This window comes from Mixophyes fleayi, chromosome 11 (genome assembly GCF_038048845.1).
Source record: "Mixophyes fleayi isolate aMixFle1 chromosome 11, aMixFle1.hap1, whole genome shotgun sequence".
In the NCBI taxonomy this organism is placed as follows: Eukaryota; Metazoa; Chordata; class Amphibia; order Anura; family Limnodynastidae; genus Mixophyes; species Mixophyes fleayi.
In genome coordinates this window covers 683830-707151 of record NC_134412.1, presented here as the reverse complement: position 1 = coordinate 707151, position 23322 = coordinate 683830, and the positions used below count along the sequence as shown (strand labels likewise).

General features: G+C 43.7%; 1 protein-coding gene across 1 annotated transcript in view; it reads right to left on the bottom strand.

Moving 5' to 3' along the window:
• Positions 1 to 23322, bottom strand: part of EPHA8 (EPH receptor A8) — a 126613-nt gene that overhangs the window by 2202 nt on the left and 101089 nt on the right. The window contains exons 4-16 of the mRNA XM_075191013.1: positions 11213 to 11368; positions 8417 to 8752; positions 6937 to 7061; positions 6465 to 6627; positions 5939 to 6035; positions 5785 to 5852; positions 4915 to 5040; positions 4457 to 4642; positions 3808 to 3869; positions 3250 to 3459; positions 2599 to 2748; positions 2101 to 2291; positions 340 to 495 (exon numbers count right to left, since the gene is read on the bottom strand). Coding sequence (XP_075047114.1) covers positions 340 to 495; positions 2101 to 2291; positions 2599 to 2748; positions 3250 to 3459; positions 3808 to 3869; positions 4457 to 4642; positions 4915 to 5040; positions 5785 to 5852; positions 5939 to 6035; positions 6465 to 6627; positions 6937 to 7061; positions 8417 to 8752; positions 11213 to 11368 — 2026 coding nt within the window. The remainder of the gene's footprint in view (positions 1 to 339; positions 496 to 2100; positions 2292 to 2598; positions 2749 to 3249; positions 3460 to 3807; positions 3870 to 4456; positions 4643 to 4914; positions 5041 to 5784; positions 5853 to 5938; positions 6036 to 6464; positions 6628 to 6936; positions 7062 to 8416; positions 8753 to 11212; positions 11369 to 23322) is intronic.

Below are 23322 nucleotides of genomic sequence, written 5' to 3'. Positions count from 1 at the left end.
TGTTCTGCATTATAATGTACCTGTCGTCAGCCCACAATTAGAGAGCCATTTTATCCAACTAGGAACTATCTGATGAAGGAACGAGGTACCTCATGCCTCTGTATCAGTATTTCCTAAAGAACAGGTGCATATTGGATAAGCCCACAAACTGTCTGCTGCCAGTGTGCGTAGGTGAGACGTACCCTTAAAGCCTCCAATTACTGATAAGTCATTATAATAATTATACAACCCTAGTTACCAGCTAATTATCGTAACTGAACTCCATTGTATTTTTCCTTTTCTCTAAGTCTCCATGTCCTAAGTGACCAGTATTACACTGCGCACTATCAAGCCACTTACTCTATATTCATCCGCATCACCATTCCCAGTGTACAGTATCCACCCATCACAAAATTATCCTTGTACTGGCCCATCTTGATGGAATCCAGCCAGACATCCACCGTGGCACAGCTGGCAAAGTCAAACAGTCCCCTGTCCAGTCGTGGGTGGGTGAATCTAGAACAGAGGACACAGGTGAACCGGGTGTCAGAGCTGAATTAAAATCCCCCAACCAGAAGTGGGTCAGTGGGACCAGGTAGTAGACCTAGTATGAAGGAGGAAGGCTGTCAGCTGCAATGAGAGAGGAATATTAACCTTAATGAGACGATCTTGTATGTTGTCACTTTATTTACATTACAAGGTAGATAAATGAACTCTATTTTTGGTCGCTGTTCTCATTTTGCTAATTACTGTCTAATAAAACACTTAATGGATGAATGTTTGTCTCGTCCTACATAGAATTGTTCTTAGCTGTTACATGGGTGCTTGCATTATAAAACCCAGATGTAAATTATTCCACTTCTCTATGTAAATATGGACAATGGAACTAATCCAACAATAATTTCTCCTGCATTGAACTGTGGTCATTTCCAGAGCTATGACTATGGCGATAAGACTAGTAAGAACCTAGTCAACTGCTATTAAGCTTACAGGAAATGACGCTATGGCAGATCCATGCTCATGTGTTGGGGCAGATTATGGCCAGAGCAGGATGCTGGGCATACTGAATATAAAGATTCATCCTGGCATTCCCTCTCTGCCCAATGCTGTATTATATGACAATGACTGTGGTGCTTATTTTTAAATGTTGCCAGGTAGGTACTGTAGGCGCCGCTAGTATCTTTAACATGTGCCCTATAAGATGCCCAATCCTCCAGATGCACTCAAACAAGTTGTACCGACTGTTGGCTGAAGACTTGCCGGGACTTCCTCCACTAGCTGTCGGCCATATTGAGCCGGAAGGAACATGAACTTTAATAAGTTATCTTTTATGGCTCAACAAATGAGTGCCCATTGTTCTTCTTCAGTTTTATCCAGAATTTCCGGGGGGCCTCGTTCCCCATGGTGCCTGCTGCATACTGAGGACTTGAGGGGGGGTCCACAGTGGCTGCTCTCTATGATGTAGGTTACTAATCCAGGGGCAGATTGTTATCTGGGACTAACCTCACCAAAGCCACACCACCATGGGAACTGGACTGCATTCAATAGAGAGAGCCCAGTTGTTTAGTCCCATGTTCTATATACAAATTATAGATGTCGACTGTCAGACTGGGCGGACTTTGCTACTTTGTGTACCTGCCAAAAGCAGGTGATCACCGGGCTTGGTCCCTGCTTTCCAGAGAGGAATGAGCATTGTGATCCGGTGGGGGGCAGGACAGCACCTCCACAGGAATGGTGGTAGTCTAGTAGGTTCTCTGTACTGTTATTAATCTTCTTGAGTATGACTGAGCCCAGTAGCCTCAGAAGACTGGCAGTTTGTCCACAGTGGTGAAACGGACCTCAGATGAGTCCAGATATTGGGGTTGAGATGACCATGCTCCATGTAGTGAATGTGCTCAATTCTTGGTGGTGTGTGATGTTGAGGAACGGTATATAATAAACAGCAGCATTAATATGAGCTTGCTGTATGGTTCATGGGAACACAACAATAATATTGACTATATATTACCTACTCACTTATTATTGTGGCCCCAGTTACATCTCATTCCTTCTTTATTATCACTACAGACAATATTCTCTTACACTGGGGTGAAAAGAACAGTTTTGGGGTGAAGCTCCTACCTGTTCACAGTAGCGCTCAGCTTGAGGTGCTCTGGGTTTCGGATGAGTTTATCCAGAATACTGACAATCAGGGAGAACCTGGGTCTTTCATTGCGGTCTCTCTGCCAACAATCCAACATGAGCTGGTGCAATGCCGTGGGGCAACCCATGGGAGCAGGCAACCGATACCCTTCTTCAACTGAATTTATCACCTAAAATATAATATCCTTCCGTCACAAGCAGAAACATAGTGGTAACACTGTAACTTCCCAAGAACCTCACGGTATAAAACCCAATATCTCAAAATAGCCTCTTTTCAGTCCAATAAATACAGCAATAGTTGGTTCAAATTAATGTAATATATTTTATACCAATATCAATTGCAAATGAAAATTGTTCACCTCTTGTTAAACTATACATTTTTATTACAATTAAGTTCATTATCCCTATAAAGAATAATGTGGATTTCTAACATAATTCATAGATGATTATTTATTTGGAGATGGCCGGAGTACGTACATCTCGGTTGGTCATGTTCCAGTATGGTCTCTCTCCGTATGCCAGGACTTCCCACATGACAATGCCATAACTCCACACATCGCTGGCAGAGGAGAATTTACGGTAGGTGATGGCTTCCGGTGCGGTCCAGCGGATGGGGATTTTACCGCCCTATAGATAATAATATAATTATTATATTATAGTAATTATTGCGTTTATGTTGCTTATTGCGGGGACCAAAGTCTTTACCTTGAATTTCTACACACAGCCCATCACAAGTACAGGAATGCCGAATAGGAAATGAGTTGGGTGCTGTCAGAACTGTGGTAACAGCTAAGAACTAAGTCAGCGCGTTTAGCACAGAACCACGACATATATATATATATATATATATATATCACTTGTACCAGAAATTCATATTTGTATCACTTTTCTGTGTAATGTCAGAGGACACATTCTGGAGTTCTAGCAGTATAAATAAGCTGTGCATGTGGATACTGGTAATTATAGATGTTCCTTTAGACACCAGTGTAGGTTTATTTAGGAAATCCTGGATGAGGTAAGAGACTGATACAGATAAATTCTCCTCTACTTATATCACATACAAAACATGCTGGATAAAGCGGATAATAAATATGTAATCAGGAGGATGCCCAATTCAGGACAACTCACTGTCGTTGTATAAGCGGCTTCAGGATCGTCCTCCAATATCCGCGACAGTCCAAAGTCGGACACTTTACACATTAGGTTGCTGTTAACCAGTATGTTGCGAGCCGCTAGATCACGATGAACGTAGCCCAGGTCAGAAAGATATTTCATTCCAGAAGCGATTCCCCGCAACAAGCCGACCAGCTGGATTATAGTGAACTGGCCATCACGGCTCTGAAATAAAGAACCATCTCTTGGATCTCTCTCTGACTAACACAGAAGCTGTGAGAGGAGGATCAGCGCTGTATTTACATATCCACCCAACACCGTAGAAGCATTTCCCTATGGTCCCATTCCCCATCATGTCTAGGTAAAATAAATGTACAGCCAATAGTAATTTAGCCCATGTTTAAATGTACTATGTAAATAATGGGTTATTACTATCCAAAACAAAAGTGCCCCTATAGCTCTGCCTCCCGAGGTACAGGCCAGATGACAGGAGGCATCTCCTTGTACAATTAAGAGACAGAGTCTTCTCAGAATAATTATGACTTATACATGAATTGTACGGTGTACACGTACCCTGAGGAATGTATCCAGAGAACCATTTTCCATATACTCGGTCACTATCATTGTTAATTTACCTGCAAAACACAAGTACAGACAATGCAAAAGGCTCAGCTCAGGTGAATATAGTTACAGGTGACTGGGACATCTTACAGATGCAGGAACATTTAGAGGGTATCCCCACTTAAAAATGATTTGTCTCATTAAACTCTATGCTGAGTATAGCAATTTATTGGAATAACTTGATGAAAAACAGAAAGTAAAATAAAACTGCCTAAAATAGCCTCATTAACCTGCAGAAACAGACCATTGCTGCTTTTTGATACACATCATATATATAACTGACCCTTCTTAGAAACCTATGTAACCATGGAAACAATCAGTGCAGTCCACAGTTTGTTTCTCTGTCATATTCTCTAATTGTTGTATATCGTCTATATAATGATCCAATGATTCCTATATTATATGATCATATCTTTTTCACACCTGAACTGCTGATATCATACTGCCATGTCCTATTTCAATATCATAATGTCACACAATATTCCTAGATCATATCCCCATATCAGACATTTAGCTCCGCTCAGTAGTGGCAGATGTTCAGTTTTCAGAAGATTTTACAACAGAGTGTTCCACAAGAATTCAGGTGTAATGTGGTACATACTTCTGGTCACCACACCCTCCAGGTGAATGACATTTGGGTGGTCGAATTGGGCCATAATGCTGGCTTCACTAAGGAAGTCTCGTCTCTGCTTCTCACTATAGCCAACTTTTAAAGTCTTGATGGCTACAGGTATTTCCCGTTTTCCTGGTAGTTTCAACCGGCCATAGCAAACCTCTCCAAACTCTCCTGAAATGAGAGGAGAGAATCAATGTGAGCTGTCAGTATTAGTAGTATTACAGTAGACCATCCAGTAGGAGGAGCGGACAGGTACAAGAGGAGATAGCGAAGTCCCAGTAATGTCTAACCAGCAGGAAAGAGGAGCAGGGGCTGAATAGTGGAATATTATTGTTATATGATATCTGCCTACAGGTACTTTGTGGTTTTCTCCAGCTCATGTATATGAATCACAGGAATTATTAATGATGGATTGTTCATTATCAGAGACAGATGATACAAACCAGAACCAATAATCTTTTCAATCTTAATTCTGGATGCCTCTATCTCCCGAGCAAACTCATGGACAGCCTGGCAGGGGTCCTCGTATGTGTGAGGGTCGACGTAGAGCTTGGACTCCGCAAAGGTGACTATTGGACGGAGACAAAAGAGAAGACCCTTATTCACCAAATCATCCATGTATTATGTTCATGTCTAACAATTGGGGGTAACTCTTCAGGACTCGTGTCTGTCTGCCAGACTTTAAACATTAGAATAATATTCAATTAGGAACTGACTGAGAACAAGTAAATAAATCAGCAATCGTTTTATCTCCTCATGGAGGTCCTTGAGAAGAAGACATTTAGAGAAGCAGATATGGTTTCTGTTATGAAGTACTGTAAAGAATCCACTTGTTTTAACCACTGACCAGAAATTTAGAAGTAGTGGTATGAAAATTGTAAAGGGAATATAAGTGACTGGAATGTGATAGAGTCACAATGTAGCAGTAGGAGAAGTGGCCGTATGACACACCCCGTATACCCCCCACTTCCACCACTGTGTGTATATATATATATATAAATATATATATATATATATATATATATATATGTGACTGGAATGTGATAGAGTAACAATGTAGCAGTAGGAGAAGTGGCCGTATGACACACCCCGTATACCCCCCACTTCCACCACTGTAGCTGACACATGACATGATTTTGCATATTACAGATTGCTGCAAATTTACTTTCAAAGGGTTTATATAAGTTGTTCTAGTGGTTTAACCAGAAGTTGATAAATGTGTCTTGTTTTGCATGGGTGATTTTGATAATACATTCAGTATCAGAGACATCTGCTAATAATTGGTTTATCTAATCCCCCTGATACCAACTCACTTTGCCCATTCTGATAATGCATCTTCTCCTCGTCTGAGTCCTGGAAGGCCTTACTGTATCCACAGTGTCTGCGGGATGGACGGACAAACGGTAGACATGAGATATTCATGACGTGATAAAACAGGATTACTGGGAAATGGTTTCCTGTTCTTACCGCTTCTTGCAGATCAACACAGACAGAAGAATGATGAGTCCCATAATTAGCGTCAGGCAGATCCATACGATGGTCATAGTGTCGTATCTTAGGGCCACTGAGACACAATCACACAACAAACTTATATCAACAAAATAGATCATATAAACCTCAGATAGTACATATCATACATATATAATACATGTAAATTAAACAAGTACATTAATATAGCACCAAGATATGGAATACAAACCATAATCCCTAAGAAAATATAAGTGGAATAAGTTTCTGAGCCAGTTTCAGCAAACTCTGTATCTCTTCTTAAATTATCATTGTAATTTATCATTGTAGCAATGTCGTACTTAGCAGAGCTGTACGGTGGATGTGTAATTGTTGTTATGTAGTTTAATGATGCCTAGTGTTACAGCATCCAGGAGTGTTAGTGCTAAGTACAGGGTGGTTATGAGGATCAATGATCGGAGGACATTAATCTTCATACTTTGTGTCCTGACCTTTACAGGTTCTGACCTTGAGGCTTCTCACTTACTTGCTTTACTAGTTTCCACCTCTACGGTTTGGCTAAATCTCCCGGAACCAGCCGAGGTGCGGGCCCTGACCTGGAAGACATAGCGGGTGGAAGGCTTGAGGCCGGTCACTACCGCCCGGGTCTCCTTGGCCTTTAGGGTAGAATAACTTTGCATTTCCTTGTCCTAGGGGCCAAGAACAACATAGAATCTGACGGTCAGATACAACACAGAGAGGTCTTACTGAAAGTGAATACTATGTTCTGTTATATCTAGATTGTGGTGGTACAATAAAGCACATAGCTAGATGGATCTGAATAGAACCAGGTCTTGATCAATCAAGTATGGGGAAAAAATGCTGTAAGGACACAGATCCCACAAGGCAGCGCAATGTTCTGTGTTTCCCCTGTATACAATATTATATTTGTAATAATAGATTTAACTCTTCGGTGCCAGTATAAGAGCAGCGAAGAGATGAAAGGAGATTGGTGTCACCTTTTCAAAGTATTTTATCTCGTATTCCAGGATGATGCCGTTGGCTTGGTCAGGCTCCTGCCACATGAGGGTGATGCTGTTCTGGGCCGTCTTCTCCTTGCGAATGACCACGACCTGCGAAGGGGCTGACAGATGACGGAGAATCAGTGGGTCGGAGTGGCTCTCAGTAGCTGTTATACGGGCAGCCTCGTGCCAGGGTCATTATTAGTCAGAGCTCATAGATCAATGTCTCAAGGACCCCCAACATGGTTTAAGGATTTCTTTATGGCCAGGTGAGAACATCTATGTCCCACCTGTTCTCTCAGACAGCTGTTAGTGGTCCTTGAGGACCGAAGCTGGGAAACGCTGCTATAGATGGTGCAACATGTTCATCATCCACCAATAATAGGACTGGGGCGTGTTTCAGAATGAGCATTTTACCCTATGTTAGGGGGGAACTCATTTGCTGGCGATGTACCCCTGGACGTCACCGCGATATCCCACTGCGGCCATTGCCGACCAATGCGATACAGAATCTCCGCTCATCTCCTCACCCCTATGGGACATGCGATGTGTCCATGTGGACTGCTCCCAACACACATTGCGGAACCTCACGCCAAATTGAATTCCCCCCTAAGAAAGGGATATTCCATAAAAGTGGAGGAACCTGGCAATGGTCTTGCAGTGTATTTGATTGTACTATATATTTTTAAATTATATTAAAGCAAAAACAATTTTTTAGAACGAAAAAAAAAATGGGCCTGATTCATTAAGGAAAGTACAGCAGAAAAAAGAGTAACTTTGCACCGGGGCAAAACCATGTTGCACTGGAGGGGAGGTAAATTTAATATGTAATGGCAGATTTATGGTTGGGGGGGGGGGGTATGGCATGTCCTAGATCACCTTTAAATTCAGTGTAAAAATAAAGTATTTAGCACACATGGAAAAACAGTCAGTATTTATCTTATGTGCAAAATATAAAGTAATTTGCACCCCTTATATTGTAACATGGTTTTGTCCAGGAGGAGATTTACTACTTTTTTTTTGCTTTACTTTCCTTAATTAATCAGGCCCTAAATGTTTTCCCTTCTATATGAATTTTCTTAAGAAAAGAGATATTTGCATTGTTCTCTAGTCAAAATGTTTCTTTGTATAAGATGCCCAATTCTAGATATAACGTTATAGAAAACGGGTACAGAAAATGGGAAGTTCTGAAGTTCTGGCAACATTTCTATTCCTACTCTTCTATGGAATATACCCCAATTACCCCAATATGTCTGTTTGGTGCAAGTTCTCACTTACCGTTCCCGTTACCACCTAGGGCATGATTAAGACATAGGAGTTGATGCTTATACCACCAAACCTTAACCCAAACAAGACTCTAGTTATCTTACTTTCAGGGAGCAACCTAAACTGTCTGGGTATCCGGCTCTATCATGGCTATTATACAGAACACCATGGTCACAGTAGGTAGAAAACACAGGTATAGATAGGCTCCTACCTGCCTGGTTCGTGGTTATATTCACTGTGGAGAACATCCGTTGCTCCAAGCTAAAGTCGGACACCCCGTTGACGGCCTCCACCCAGAAGGTATAGTTCATGTGGGCCTGGAGAGTTGCCACTGTAAGGGAGGTCTTTGCTAGGCTCATCTGTTGTGGGGTATAACGAACCCCTCCCCCACAGGGCTCACACTGACCTGCATCCCAAGCACAGCGCCTGCAAATGACATTGTATGTGACATCCCTGCGCCCACCTGTGTCCCGCGGTGGGTTCCACTCCAAGGTCACAGAGGTGCCATTAACGCTGGAGATGAGATTGACCGGAGAAGAAGGTGGACCTGAGAGTACAGAGAAAGAAAGGCTGATTAAAGAGACATTCAGATGGCCAAATTATCTGATTATACCAACTCTGCACCAGTTACATAGCATAGCATGCAGATGGGCAATTTATATTAATATAATGCTCTTCTAATTTATCTCCACCATTTGTTCAAGAATTTTATTTCAGCCCTTTGAAGTGTGAGGTCATCGCACCTCCCAATATTGGCCTGCTACAACTTAGGACAAGCTGTGTAAAAGGGTGCATGGACATGTGGCATTGGGCGCATGCCACATCCTCTAGAGGTCCTGCCTAGTGCTACAGAAGTGCTAGGCCCACCCAGACCTTCCCCATCCCTTGAAAGACCACAGGCACCAGTGGCTGGTGAGGAGGGAAGTAGCTCCCAACTTCCCAGCAATCGGGACAAATGTATCAGCTATCAGGTTTGTGTGTTAGAATTATAGGAGGTGCCAGATACTTCATATGAAAGGTCAACACCATCCTCCAAGTAATCTCTCCCGAAATCCACAGCCTACTCCCACCTCACTGCCACCTTCTCCTCCAATACCCTACCAACCCTTTATCTTCCATTACAAAAGGCAAAGTCCTTACATTCCTCTCCCTCCTTCATCCTATCCTCTCAAACCCTTTCATTCCAATTCTCCTGCTCCTTCCCCCCAAATGTTGGCTTGCACCTAGCTCCCCTCTTTAACCTGTGCTTCTTACCTGGCATTGTTTCTTTCATCATCATACATGTGCTTATCTCTACAATTTGGAGGAATCCATCTTTCAGCATTACCTCTCTCCAGCTAGCCCCCATTTATCTATTTTTTGTCCCTCTGTTTTTATCTCTTTACATCTCATATCTTCTATCTGCCTCCAGTACCACCGCTATGCAGATAACACCCACATCTACCTATCATCCACTGTCCTCTCACTCTCTCTCTTATCTTGTCTGTCCAATGATCTCTCCACCACCTCCACTAGAATGTCTCAACACCATCCATAGCTCAACAGGTCCAAACTGTAGCTCATTATTTTCCTCCTTCCCAATGCCACTATCCCCCTCTAGCATCCCTTACAACATCACACTCGCCTCCCCCCCCCATGCCTGCTATCTAGATGTCATCCTCAGCTTAGCCCTCAGCTTTACGTGACACATCTAGTCCCTGGCATTGCCACGTCACCTCCTCTTCAGAAACATGGCCAGAATTTGCCAACTCTGGACATTACCCTTATCTATTCTATCTTTATCTTCTGCCTTAACTACTGCAACTGCAGGCTATTTGGCATTCCTATTCCATGTTTATCCTTGCTACAATCCATCCTAACTCTCTTGCTGCCCATAGTGGCTTCTCCACTCTGCAAATCCCTTTACTGGCTCCCAATAACCTCTAGAATTCAAGCTACTCACACTCTACTTCAAACACCTGACCAACCTCCATACATCTCTGATCTTGTCACTCCCTCCCGCCCTATAAGATCCTGCACCTCTCTTCCTCACTAATAAGCACCTCTGGCTCCTGCATCCAGGACTTCTCCCTTGCTGTTTCCCACTGATGCAGCTCTATACCCTGACAGACCGGACACTCTCTCAGCCTTTAGCTCCCTATGAATACCCACCTCTTCATTGTAGGCTATCCTACCCCCAACTGATCATTTTCTCCCAGGGTCCGCTGCTATTTACAGTCCAAATCTGCACTCCCATTAGCTCCAATTGTTCTAGTATTGCCCTCTCCCTCTCTCAAGAGTAGTGCGCTCTCTACCCTGTGTGCCTCTTTCATCAACCTTGTATGTACTTGTTCTGTATCATGTTTCTGATTTGACATTTGTAAGATTTATTATACCGACTGTCCAACACTTTAGAAAATGATGATGGTGATTCCGCTTCAGGTTAATCTTTTGGAGAAAGTATACACTTACTAAAGGCTTTGTGAAAATATTGTGATGTAACAGTGTGTTACAATTGCTGTTATAACATTCCTCTAAGAACATAAGGATATAACTGTGCTTATAACAGTGATACATTGAACCCATTGCTAGTCCCTAGTTATTTCAGAGGTTATTATGGATGCAGTTGCTTACGTTTAATGTATACACATTAACATGGCAGCCTTACATCAAAGCATTGCACAGACCACAGACAGAAGGAGACACTGACTGTCCTCAGCCCCTGCAGAGCCCCAGCATTTAGTGACCAGCAACAAGACGATGTAGGTCATAGCTGGGGGCAGCCACCTAGCTGCTATCTGTGCCAGCTGGGCACATTGGTATGTCGGCTATGGTACCTGTGTCACATACACTGCCTGCTGAGGGACAGAGAAACTATTGGAAGGGGGCAGATAGCTGAGTCCCAAACAGGTGACCACTGACGTTTACAGAGATAAAACCCTACGGCAGCATTTAGAAATCATTACCAGGGACACTTTGTGACCGGGCCGCTGCCGTACATCTCTCCACAGGTAGTGGCGCTACTTACGCGTGCAGGCCGCAGAGGATGGGTCGGTCGCGGAGCGATAGTAGTTGCTGTCACAGTCACAGATCTGGGCAGCCAGGTTGTCCGAGTGACTGAACGGTGGACATTTGTAACACAACTGATCCCCAGGGGATGACTTGTAATATCCTAGATCACAGGCTGCAGGAGAATGAAGGATAAGCTTCAGTGACAGATCCGCTTGTATTTCTCATCGTGATTTCTACACACATCTAATCTGCTACAAATGTCCCATGAGGACACGAGAAAGGAAACTAGGAAAGAGTTAATCTGAGAGATATTTATACAATTATTATCCAGTGTTTATAAAGCTGAATCATGTTACAATATAGAGGGACTGATGACATGTTAATGATTGGGACACATCTCAGGATTCCCTGTATTTTACCAGCCCCTCCGCACTGGTCTGCGTCAGTCACAATACGTCTCCTTACTGGACTCAGACTGAGCTCCAAGTGCGGAATCAAAATAAAATCCCACTGACACCCCCATGTGCTGAGCAGAATAACAACTTAGATTAGACCAGGGTTTCTCAAACCCAGTCCTCAGGGCTCCCTAACAGGGCAGGTTTTCCATATCTCTCTGCTGGAGCACAGGTGTAATCATCACTGACTGATACAATGTAATAGATACACAGGTGGTCCTAATTATGTCACATGTGATCCGGAAAACCTGCCCTGTTGGGGAACCCTGAGGACTGGGTTTGGGAAACACTGGACTATACCCTATAAAAGTATGGAGGAACAGGGATTACTAGGAATTTGGATCATGGGGGACTTATTAAACCCTTATTTACAAATTCTTCTCTATGGACAGTTTACTAATATAATTACCTAGCAATTGACTTATTTATATTGTAGGAAGATAAAAGGTCGGCTGTGCCACAATATTTATCATGATTGGCAGCGGTGGGGCCACCTTAGGATCAACACTTCCTCTCCGGCCTGGAGTCTCCCAGTCAAAGCCAGGATAATACTGACGTTAATGCAAACAAAGAGGTGAGTCCTAACATGTTTGGGTCTTGGCTGGGTGATTCGGATGCATGAACAAATATATCCTGATTTTTAAATCAGAAATGCTGGCAGATGTACACACAATTCTATATCTGTTACAGGTGAAAACGGACATGGATTTACTCTACTTTGATATTAGACTTTGATGTGTAATGGACACTCTTATCTCCCATCTACAGAAAACTGTGACATACATTTTCTTACGAATTACAGGGAATTAATTAACATGTCAGATGTTAAGATCACAGTTCAACATAAACAAACAGAAGAGAATCCTGTAAGTGAGTAAATACACTGACATCAGTATCAGGGGTGAGCAACATGGACAAAACTTCCACAAAAATATTCGGCCTGTTCTCTGACCACAAGTTTCCATGTGTTTCACCAGCAGTATTTATCCATAAGTGTTTCCAGTCCTCGACCAACCACCACACAGCAGAAGCGCTGACTATTGTAGTTCAAGCTCTATTCATTCAGCCGAATACAGATTTACAGATAGAGGGGGTCGTGCACAGTAGAACCAATCAGGTGACTGGTCTGAGCCGTCTGAGCCGTGTCTCTCCATTGTGCCTCTCTACGCTTAGAGAACGGAACATTTTAAGGACTGGGCAGCCTGGCATAGGCATAGTACACTGAGGGCGTCTCTGCTGGGACATAGATCTGGGCTGATGATGATCATTAGCACAGATCCTGGAACTGGTGTTAAAGTAAAACACAATTGTAATGTTTTTTTTTAAAAAAAGAGCAAACGTGTCCCTGCCCCCCAAAATAACATCCAATCCAGCGTTAGTGCTGCCATGCTCTGTAGTCAGGGAGGGGGCAATGCCCCAGTTATAAATATAACTGCATAACCGCAAAAATGTACTTTAAGATGCCAGCTTGCACCTAGGTGAGATAATAAAGATGGTGAAGAAAGTATCTTTATAAACAGCGGGCCTGAGTCATTAAGGAAAGTAAGGGAGAAAGAGGAGCAAATGTTCTCTGGGACAAACTATGTTACAATACAAGGGGTGCAAATTAGTTTATTATTTTGCACATAAATTAAATACTGGCTGTTTTTTCATCTTGCACACAAATACTTGATAGCTTTATTTTTACACTGAAAGTTAAAGTTGATCTAGGACCTGCCCTACCCCAAATATAATCTGTCCCCACTTTCTAAATTTATCTCCCCGTTCAATGCAACATGGTTTTGCCCAGGTTCAAAGTTACTCCTTTTTTATGCATTGCTCTCCTTAATGACTCAGGCTCAGTGTGTCTGCTTTATTGACATTTTATTCTAGTGCACTACAAGTCCCAGCTAGCACTGGATGTCAGGGTATGCTGGTACTTGCAGTACTACAAGCACCAGCTATCCCAACCCCATAATGGCGGCCTGGGAATGCTGGGACTTGTAGTGTGCCATGGCAAAAATGCTTAATTTATTCTATTTTTGACATTATTAACCCACGCACAATGCTGCGCAGTAAGAATGCTTTTATCAATTAAAAAAATGCAAAGTGAATGGACAGAAGAGAAATTTACATCAAATCAATATTTAGTGTGACCTGCCTTTGCCTTCAAAACAGCATCAATACTTCTAGGTACACTTGCACAAAGTCAGGAATTTAGTATGATTATAGTCAGGTGTATGATTAACCAATCATACCAAACAGGAGATAATGATCATCATTTTTATGTGTGGGTTAAAACACAGAGGAACAGCCAAACTGTTGCAAAGGTGAGGTTGTGGCAGACAGGATCATGTCACAGGTCATACACCCAGGTCATACACCCAGGTCATACTCCATGGAAAGACTGAGCACGGCAACAAGACACAAGGTAGTTATACTGCATCAGTAAGGTCTCTCCCAGGCAAACATTTCAAAGCAGATTGGGGTTTCTAGATGTGCTGCTCAAGCTCTTTTGAAGAAGCACAAAGAAACAGGCAGCGTTGAGGACCGTAGATGCAGTGGTTGGCCAAGGAAACTTAGTACATCAAATGAAAGACACATCATTCTTACTTTCCTTTGAAATCAGAAGATGTCCAGCAGTACCATCAGCTCAGAACTGGACAAAAAACAGTTGAACGCAGGTACACCCATCTACTGTTTGGAGACCTCTGGCCAGAAGTGGTCTTCAATGAAAAATTGTGGCCAACAAGCCAACCTTCGACGTGTAAACAAGGCCAAGCGACTCAACTGTGCAAGAAAACAGGAACTATGGTGCAGAAAAATGGCAGCAGGTGCTCTGAAAAGAGGAGTCAAAATGTTATATATTTGTCTGTAACACAAGGCAGTTTGTTCACCGAAGGGCTGGAGAGCGGTACAATAATGAGTATCTGCAGGCAACAGTGAAGCATGGTGGAGGTTCCTTCCAAGCTTGGGGCTGCAGTTCAGCAAATGGAGTTGGGGATGTGGTCAGGATTAATGGTGTCCTCAATCTTGAGAAATACAGGCAGGTACTTATCCATCATGCAATACCATCAGGGAGGCATCTGATTGGCTCCAAGTTTATTCTGTAGCAAGACAACGACCCAAACATACGTACAGCCAATGTCATTAATGTTATTTTCAGCGTAAAGGAGAACAAGGAGTCCTGGAAGTGATGATATGGCCCCTACAGAGCCCTGATCTCAGCATCATGGAGTCTGTCTGGGATTACATGAAGAGACAGAAGGATTTGAGGAAGCCTAGATCCACAGGAGATCTGTGGTTAGTTCTCAGAGATGTCTGGAACAACCTCCCTGCAGAGTTCCTTCATAAACTGTGTGCAAGTCTACCTAGAGGAATGATGCTGTATTGAAGGCAAAGGGTGGGCAGACCAAATACTGATTGGATTTAGATTTCTCTTCTGTTCATTCACTTTGCATTTTGCTATATTAACACTGTTATTTTTGAAAGCATTCTTACTTTGCAGCATATTTATCACACCTGCCTAAAACTTTTGCAAGTATTGTGTATATATATATATTATTATTTGTACAAATTAGGGATTTATTACCTACATAATAGAGACTGTTGTGAAAATAGCTCTGATTTATTAACACCTCAATATGTTTTTAGTGTTGGAGTCCTGGTATATGGGGCAGAGTAACAGGTGTACAGTAAGTGCCCTCGAGCATGGACACATACATACTTCATGTATTGTCACCCACTGAAACCCGCTTTTCATTATTTCTAATCTACTGACTTATATTTTCATTAGAACACACAAAGCCCCTCACTCCAAGTGAATCGTACAAAACGATCCCCTTACTCAGAATACACAAAGTTTATTACAGTTTACAATAAGAAGATGACATTACATTTACTGGAATATATAGCAGAACCCTCACCTCAAACTCATTTTATTCCTTATCAATGCAGGGGCGGATCTAGACTTTATGTTTAGGGGGGGGCGATTTTGCATAATCATGCCCTCCTTTGCTCTGATTGGCTGGCCGGCGTTAACCCCTCCTTCCGCCCGCGATTGGCCCCGCCCCCTCCCATTGTGGTCGCCGGTTGGGACCACTCTGATTGGCTGGCCCACATTTAGCTCCGCCCCCGCTCGCACTTAGCCCCGCCCCTCCCGTTTTAATCGGCGGCTGGGACCTAGCTTTTTGCTGCTAGGGGGGGCGAATGCCCCGATCGCCCCCCCCCCCTGGATCCGCCACTGTATCAATGTCTGTGCTTGCGGCAACCGATCTAAATCCCCATAGTACAATTCAGTACTACTCACCAGATGCTGTTGTGTCTATAAGAAGAACAACTAGCTGAGTATTTTAAATGGCTGCCTACAAAACAGCTGTGCAAGCAACATTACAGTGTGGACATTTCTTAATGTGTCAATCCAATACCATGGCAGTGCCCCCACTACTGTGCGCAGGTCTACAGGTATGGAGCACTGGGAGGTGAAGTCTACAGGTGTATTACACTGGAGTCCAAGGCTGGAGCTCAAGGCTGGAGCTAGGTAATGAGATCTATAGGTATATTACACTAGGGTTCAAGGCTGGAGCTAGGTGATGAGATCTATAGGTATATTATACTGAGTCCAAGAATGGAGCTAGGTGATGAGATCTATAGGTATATTACACTAGGGTTCAAGGCTGGAGCTAGGTGATGAGGTCTATAGGTATATTACACTGGGGTCCAAGGCTGGAGCTAGGTGATGAGGTCTATAGGTATATTACACTAGGGTTCAAGGCTGGAGCTAGGTGATGAGGTCTATAGGTATATTATACTGAGTCCAAGAATGGAGCTAGGTGATGAGGTCTATAGGTATATTACACTAGGGTTCAAGGCTGGAGCTAGGTGATGAGGTCTATAGGTATATTACACTAGGGTCCAAGAATGGAGCTAGGTGATGAGGTCTATAGGTATATTACACTAGGGTTCAAGGCTGGAGCTAGGTGATGAGGTCTATAGGTATATTATACTGAGTCCAAGAATGGAGCTAGGTGATGAGATCAATAGGTATATTACACTAGGGTTCAAGGCTGGAGCTAGGTGATGAGATCTATAGGTAATTACACTGGGGTCCAAGGCTGGAACTAGGTGATGAGATCTATAGGTATATTACACTAGGGTTCAAGGCTGGAGCTAGGTGATGAGGTCTATAGGTATATTATACTGAGTCCAAGAATGGAGCTAGGTGATGAGATCTATAGGTATATTACACTAGGGTTCAAGGCTGGAGCTAGGTGATGAGGTCTATAGGTATATTACACTAGGGTTCAAGGCTGGAGCTAGGTGATGAGATCTATAGGTATATTACACTGGGGTCCAAGGCTGGAGCTAGGTGATGAGATCTATAGGTATCTTACACTAGGGTTCAAGGCTGGAGCTAGGTGATGAGGTCTATAGGTATATTACACTGGGGTTCAAGGCTGGAGCTAGGTGATGAGATCTATAGGTATATTACACTGGGGTCCAAGGCTGGAGCTAGGTGATGAGGTCTATAGGTATATTACACTGGGGTCCAAGGCTGGAGCTAGGTGATGAGATCTATAGGTATATTACATTGGAGTCCAAGGCTGGAGCTAGGTGATGAGATCTATAGGTATATTACACTGGGGTCCAAGGCTGGAGCTAGGTGATGAGATCTATAGGTATATTACACTGGGGTCCAAGGCTGGAGCTAGGTGATGAGATCTATAGGTATATTACACTAGGGTTCAAGGCTAGAGCTAGGTGATGAGATCTATAGGTATATTACACTAGGGTTCAAGGCTGAAGCTAGGTGATGAGGTCTATAGGTATATTACACTAGGGTTCAAGGCTGGAGCTAGGGGATGAGATCTATAGGTATATTACATTGGAGTCCAAGGCTGGAGCTAGGTGATGAGATCTATAGGTATATTATACTGAGTCCAAGAATGGAGATGAGAGTTGAGGTCTTCAAATATGTCCATGACTGGATCCTGGAGGAGACGTCTATGAACCTCTGGGTATACCACTTGTAAGCTATAATATAACCCTGTTAACCAGGTGAATTACATTAACATGGTGATGTGCTATAACAAGAGATTATTGGGGCCACTTTTGGCCATAAACAGAACCTTAAATCACACACTGGCTGATATTTGGACAATATAAAAAGCTTTGGTCCCTCAGCTCACGCTCACCCCTACAATGTATACAGCTATATAGAGAGATTACTCTGCTTATCTGACTTGTTTTCTAGACACCACTCATGGTATGTACAAATGACAGAACATATTAGCACCAAGTTTATAAGGAAGACTCTAAGTAGGTGATCCAGGAAGCCGAAACAGTAATTATTATTATTCATTTTAGTTAGTATTTATATAGCACAAATTTTTTATGCAGAAATATGTCATTAGTAAAGGACATAAAATTACAAACCCAACAAAGTAGCTTACAGCCTAAACAGAGAACGGGGAACGCTTGCTGTGGGCTGTGTGAAGATCAGGCCAGGATAAAGCGTCTTGGCTGGAAAAATCTCAGTTGATGTAGAGGAAATGAAGATAACATAGAGTGAGATGACCAGGACAACATCTAAGGTCACATTTATTACATGACTTGCCTCTAGCATCCCTGTCACATGACATCTGACCTGTCCAGAACATCCACCAGGAGCCATAGGAGGGGGTAACTTCTACTAATAAGGTGCTTCAGTCATTTAGTCTGTGGATATCTGGGAAAACACATGGGCGCTCCAGAATGTCTGTAAATTGTGACCACCTGCAGTATCCAGAGGTAATCCCGATTTCCTGTCCTGCTTCTAGAGTTGATGGGCTTGTATCAGCTAGCAGATAGGGCGTAAAGTCTGCCAAACCATCTGCAGCCTGCTTGGATTGTCTCCTCTAGTCTCCTGAGATACGAGGACATCTGTTCAGAAGCTGGCAGGATAGGAGGAATGATGGATGAACTTGTCAGGAGGATTGCAGCCAGAGAAGAGCTGGCGTTGACATACAACGTAAGGGTTTATTTACAAATCACAATCTGTGTTTGCACCCACAATGATGTGTTAGTGTCACTCATTTACTGTAATAAATATATTATCATACTAATACTGTAAATTAGTTCAACAATTAGAAATGTGTAGTCTGTTATAACATCTCCCATAGCCTATAAGGAGTATTAGTATAGCAGTATTCTGTTGTTGAAAGCACTAGATTAAAATAGTTGGGAAGATCTCAAAATGATAACCCAGAGATAATAACCACACGGTGAATAATGGAATGATAACATCTTTGTCAGGACTACTAGCTAAGAACTGGGGCTAACTCAGTGGGAAAATAAAACCACAGAGAGTGTGGTTCTGACTATCAGTGGGCAGGACTAAGATTGAAGAGGGTGGGGCTGGTGACACAGTGGGCAGGACTAAGAATGTAGAGGGTGGGGCTGGTGACACAGTGGGCAGGACTAAGATTGAAGAGGGTGGGGCTGGTGACACAATGGGCAGAAATAAGAGTGGAGAGGGTGGGCTGGTGACACAGTGGGCAGAAATAAGATTGGAGAGGGTGGGCTGGTGACACAGTGGGCAGAAATAAGATTGGAGAGGGTGGGCTGGTGACACAGTGGGTAGGACTAAGAATGTAGAGGGTGGGGCTGGTGACACAGTGGGCAGGACTAAGAATGAAGAGGGTGGGGCTGGTCACACAATGGGCAGAAATAAGAGTGGAGAGGGTGGGGCTGGTGACACAGTGGGCAAAAATAAGATTGGAGAGGGTGGGCTGGTGACACAGTGGGCAGAAATAAGATTGGAGAGGGTGGGCTGGTGACACAGTGGGTAGGGCTAAGAGATGAGAAGGTGACACTGTTGACACAGTGGGCAGGAAAAAGAGATGGGAAGGTGGCTCTTGTGATACAGTGAGCAGCAATAAGAGATGAGAGGGTGGCGCTGGTGACACAGTGGGCAGGAATAAGAGATGAGAAGGTGTCACTGGTGACACAGTGGGCAGGACTAAGAGATGAGAGGGTGGCACTGGTGACACAGTGGGCAGGAAAAAGAGATGGGAAGGTGGCTCTTGTGATACAGTGAGCAGCAATAAGAGATGAGAAGGTGGCGCTGGTAACACAGTGGGCAGGAATAAGAGATGAGAAGGTGTCACTGGTGACAGAGTGGGCAGGACTAAGAGATGAGAGGGTGGCACTGGTGACACAGTGGGCAGGAATAAGAGATGAGAAGGTGTCGCTGGTGACACAGTGGGCAGGAATAAGAGATGAGAAGGTGGCTCTTGTGATATAGTGAGCAGCAATAAGAGATGGGAAGGTGACAGTGGTGACACAGTGGGCAGAAATAAGAGATGAGAAGGTGTCGCTGGTGACACAGTGGGCAGGACTAAGAGATGAGAGGGTGGCACTGGTGACACAGTGGGCAGGAATAAGAGATGAGAAGGTGACACTGGTGACACAGTGGGCAGGACTAAGAGATGAGAGGGTGGCACTGGTGACACAGTGGGCAAAAATAAGAGATGGGAAGGTGGGGCTGGTGACACAGTGGGCAAAAATAAGAGCTGAGAAGGTGTCGCTGGTGACACAGTGGGCAGGACTAAGAGATGAGAGGGTGGCACTGGTGACACAGTGGGCAGGAATAAGAGATGAGAAGGTGTCACTGGTGACACAGTGGGCAGGAATAAGAGATGGGAAGGTGTCGTTGGTGACACAGTGGGCAGGAATAAGAGATGAGAAGGTGGCACTGGTGACACAGTGGGCAGGAATAAGAGATGAGAGGGTGGCACTGGTGACACAGTGGGCAGGAATAAGAGATGAGAATGTGGCACTGGTGACACAGTGGGCAGGAATAAGAGATGAGAAGGTGGCACTGGTGACACAGTGGGCAGGAATAAGAGATGAGAAGGTGGCACTGGTGACACAGTGGGCAATAAGAGATGAGAAGGTGGCACTGGTGACACAGTGGGCAGGAATAAGAGATGGGAAGGTGTCGCTGGTGACACAGTGGGCAGGAATAAGAGATGGGAAGGTGTCGCTGGTGACACAGTGGGCAGGAATAAGAGATGAGAAGGTGTCGCTGGTGACACAGTGGTCAGGAATAAGAGATGAGAAGGTGTCGCTGGTGACACAGTGGGCAGGAATAAGAGATGAGAAGGTGGCGCTGGTGACACAGTGGGCAGGAATAAGAGATGGGAAGGTGGCGCTGGTGACACAGTGGGCAGGAATAAGAGATGAGAAGGTGGCGCTGGTGACACAGTGGGCAGGAATAAAAGATGAGAAGGTGTCGCTGGTGACACAGTGGGCAGGACTAAGAGATGAGAGGGTGGCACTGGTGACACAGTGGGCAGGAATAAGAGATGAGAAGGTGGCACTGGTGACACAGTGGGCAGGAATAAGAGATGGGAAGGTGGCTCTTGTGACACAGTGGGCAGGAATAAGAGATGAGAAGGTGTCGCTGGTGACACAGTGGGCAGGATTAAGAGATGGGAAGGTGGCTCTTGTGACACAGTGAGCAGGAATAAGAGATAAGAAGGTGGCACTGGTGACACAGTGGGCAGGAATAAGAGATGGGAAGGTGGCGCTGGTGACACAGTAGGCAGGAATAAGAGATGGGAAGGTGGCGCTGGTGACACAGTGGGCAGGACTAAGAGATGAGAGGGTGGCACTGGTGACACAGTGGGCAGGAATAAGAGATGAGAGGGTGGCGCTGGTGACACAGTGGGCAGAAATAAGAGATGAGAGGGTGTCGCTGGTGACACAGTGGGCAGGAATAAGAGATGAGAAGGTGTCGCTGGTGACACAGTGGGCAGGACTAAGAGATGAGAGGGTGGCGCTGGTGACACAGTGGGCAGGAATAAGAGATGGGAAGGTGGCTCTTGTGACATAGTGGGCATTTATAATAGAGCAGAATCTGAATAATATAATAATTCATAAAGAATGTATATATAAATGTATAACTATATAATAGTACAACACGACATTTCATCAATCTTCTCTCTCTGTACACATAGGTTTGCTGTATTACTCGGTAGACCCAGGAGGCCGGAGAGAGGACAGCGCAGTATGAAGGAAACGTCCCACACGCCTGTTTATCTGGGATATCTTATCTCACACTCATTTCAGGAGGCTTTTGTCATATAACTGACAGCATTTACTGGTGAAGAGAATTCCCCAGACAACAATCACAGCGAGAGAAGATGATTTGTGGAATGATTGTACATGATGTCTGCTGTGCTCCTGAGTACATCAAGTTTTCCAACCATTAAAGAGACAGTAATCATTGTCTTTCTTTCTTCGTGTTGTGGGCAGTGACTGTACAAACACTGATGGCGTTCTGTCATGTTGTGCGCCCATCTCACACTAATACACTGCGGATTGAAGACATTCCTTGTGAAGCGTTGGCTAGGTGCCTATGATATACTCACGAGATTTCATTTTGTGGAACAAGATTATTGAGGTGAGACCTAAAGGTTGTAGCAGACACCTCTACGTCATCCAGCAAGGTCTTATATGGATAGAGAGATATACAGATGTTACACACTGAGGTATAACATGTATACATACATGATGGTATACCTGGATGTTACATATTGAATTATACCATGACGGTACATATCGAGATTACTATCATCATCATCATCATCATCATTTATTTATATAGCGCCAACATATTCCGTAGCGCTTTACAATTGGGGACATTACTATGACATTCTGTATCTGCCAGTCATCATGAAAACAATTCCAACTTTATTCAGAGTGGCACAGTTTTGGGTGTCTGTTCCTTGACGGTTTGACAGAGTAGGGATAAACCCCCAAGACGTTCCTTTGCTAATATGTATACATTTCAGGAGTGGTTTATACAGAATGTGACTGTCTCTCAGGGGTCATTTCAGGACTTTACCCAGTAAATAATCCTCCTCACTGCTTATTTGTAACACGCTGGGTCTGATTATTCAACACACAGTGTAACATACGTAACTCATCTCTGCACTCTCCCAAATTCAACAAGGAGCGGATCTGCAAAAGATGAATTGGGGTGTAGGTCTGTTCTACTCTACTACACAAGATGCTGCAGGATACATCCAATACCTATGTGGAATATCAATTTGCAAAAGGACTGTAGACATTAATGGTAAAGCAATAAAAAAGTGGGGGGGGGGGTCCCTTGAAATAGATGTATTAGGATGTTTGCAATGTCTAATGAACAGAAAATAAATTTTTACAATTGTTCTTGATTGCAAACACATGTTGTAGCATGTATGCGATACTGACATAAGTAGGACTCAGGACTTAGACTAACTGGAGCAGAAAAACAAGTACTTTTGAGATTACCAGAGCTCGATTCAGACGTGGATGGGTATACCTCTTTCTGCTATGTGTTTCTCAGCCCATCTTATCCTCATCAGAAAACTGCATTACAGAAGTTCTGTGATTGTAAGCTCTTTGAAACAAATGGGGTCCCACTGGGAAATATCACTTGTCTCACGACACATAGCATGACCTGGAAATCCAGCCATAGTCTGTGAATAAAACAGACTAAGAATATTCAGGAGCAGACGCCTCTTATCACATTAGACGGAGGACGGCAGTGCGCTGGGCAATGTGCCAGGAACGATTATTGTGCATTTTACACATCATTTACTGGTATTAGAATATTGTTACTCACAGCTCTGAGGCCATTGCTAGTTAAGTAAGTGCGGGA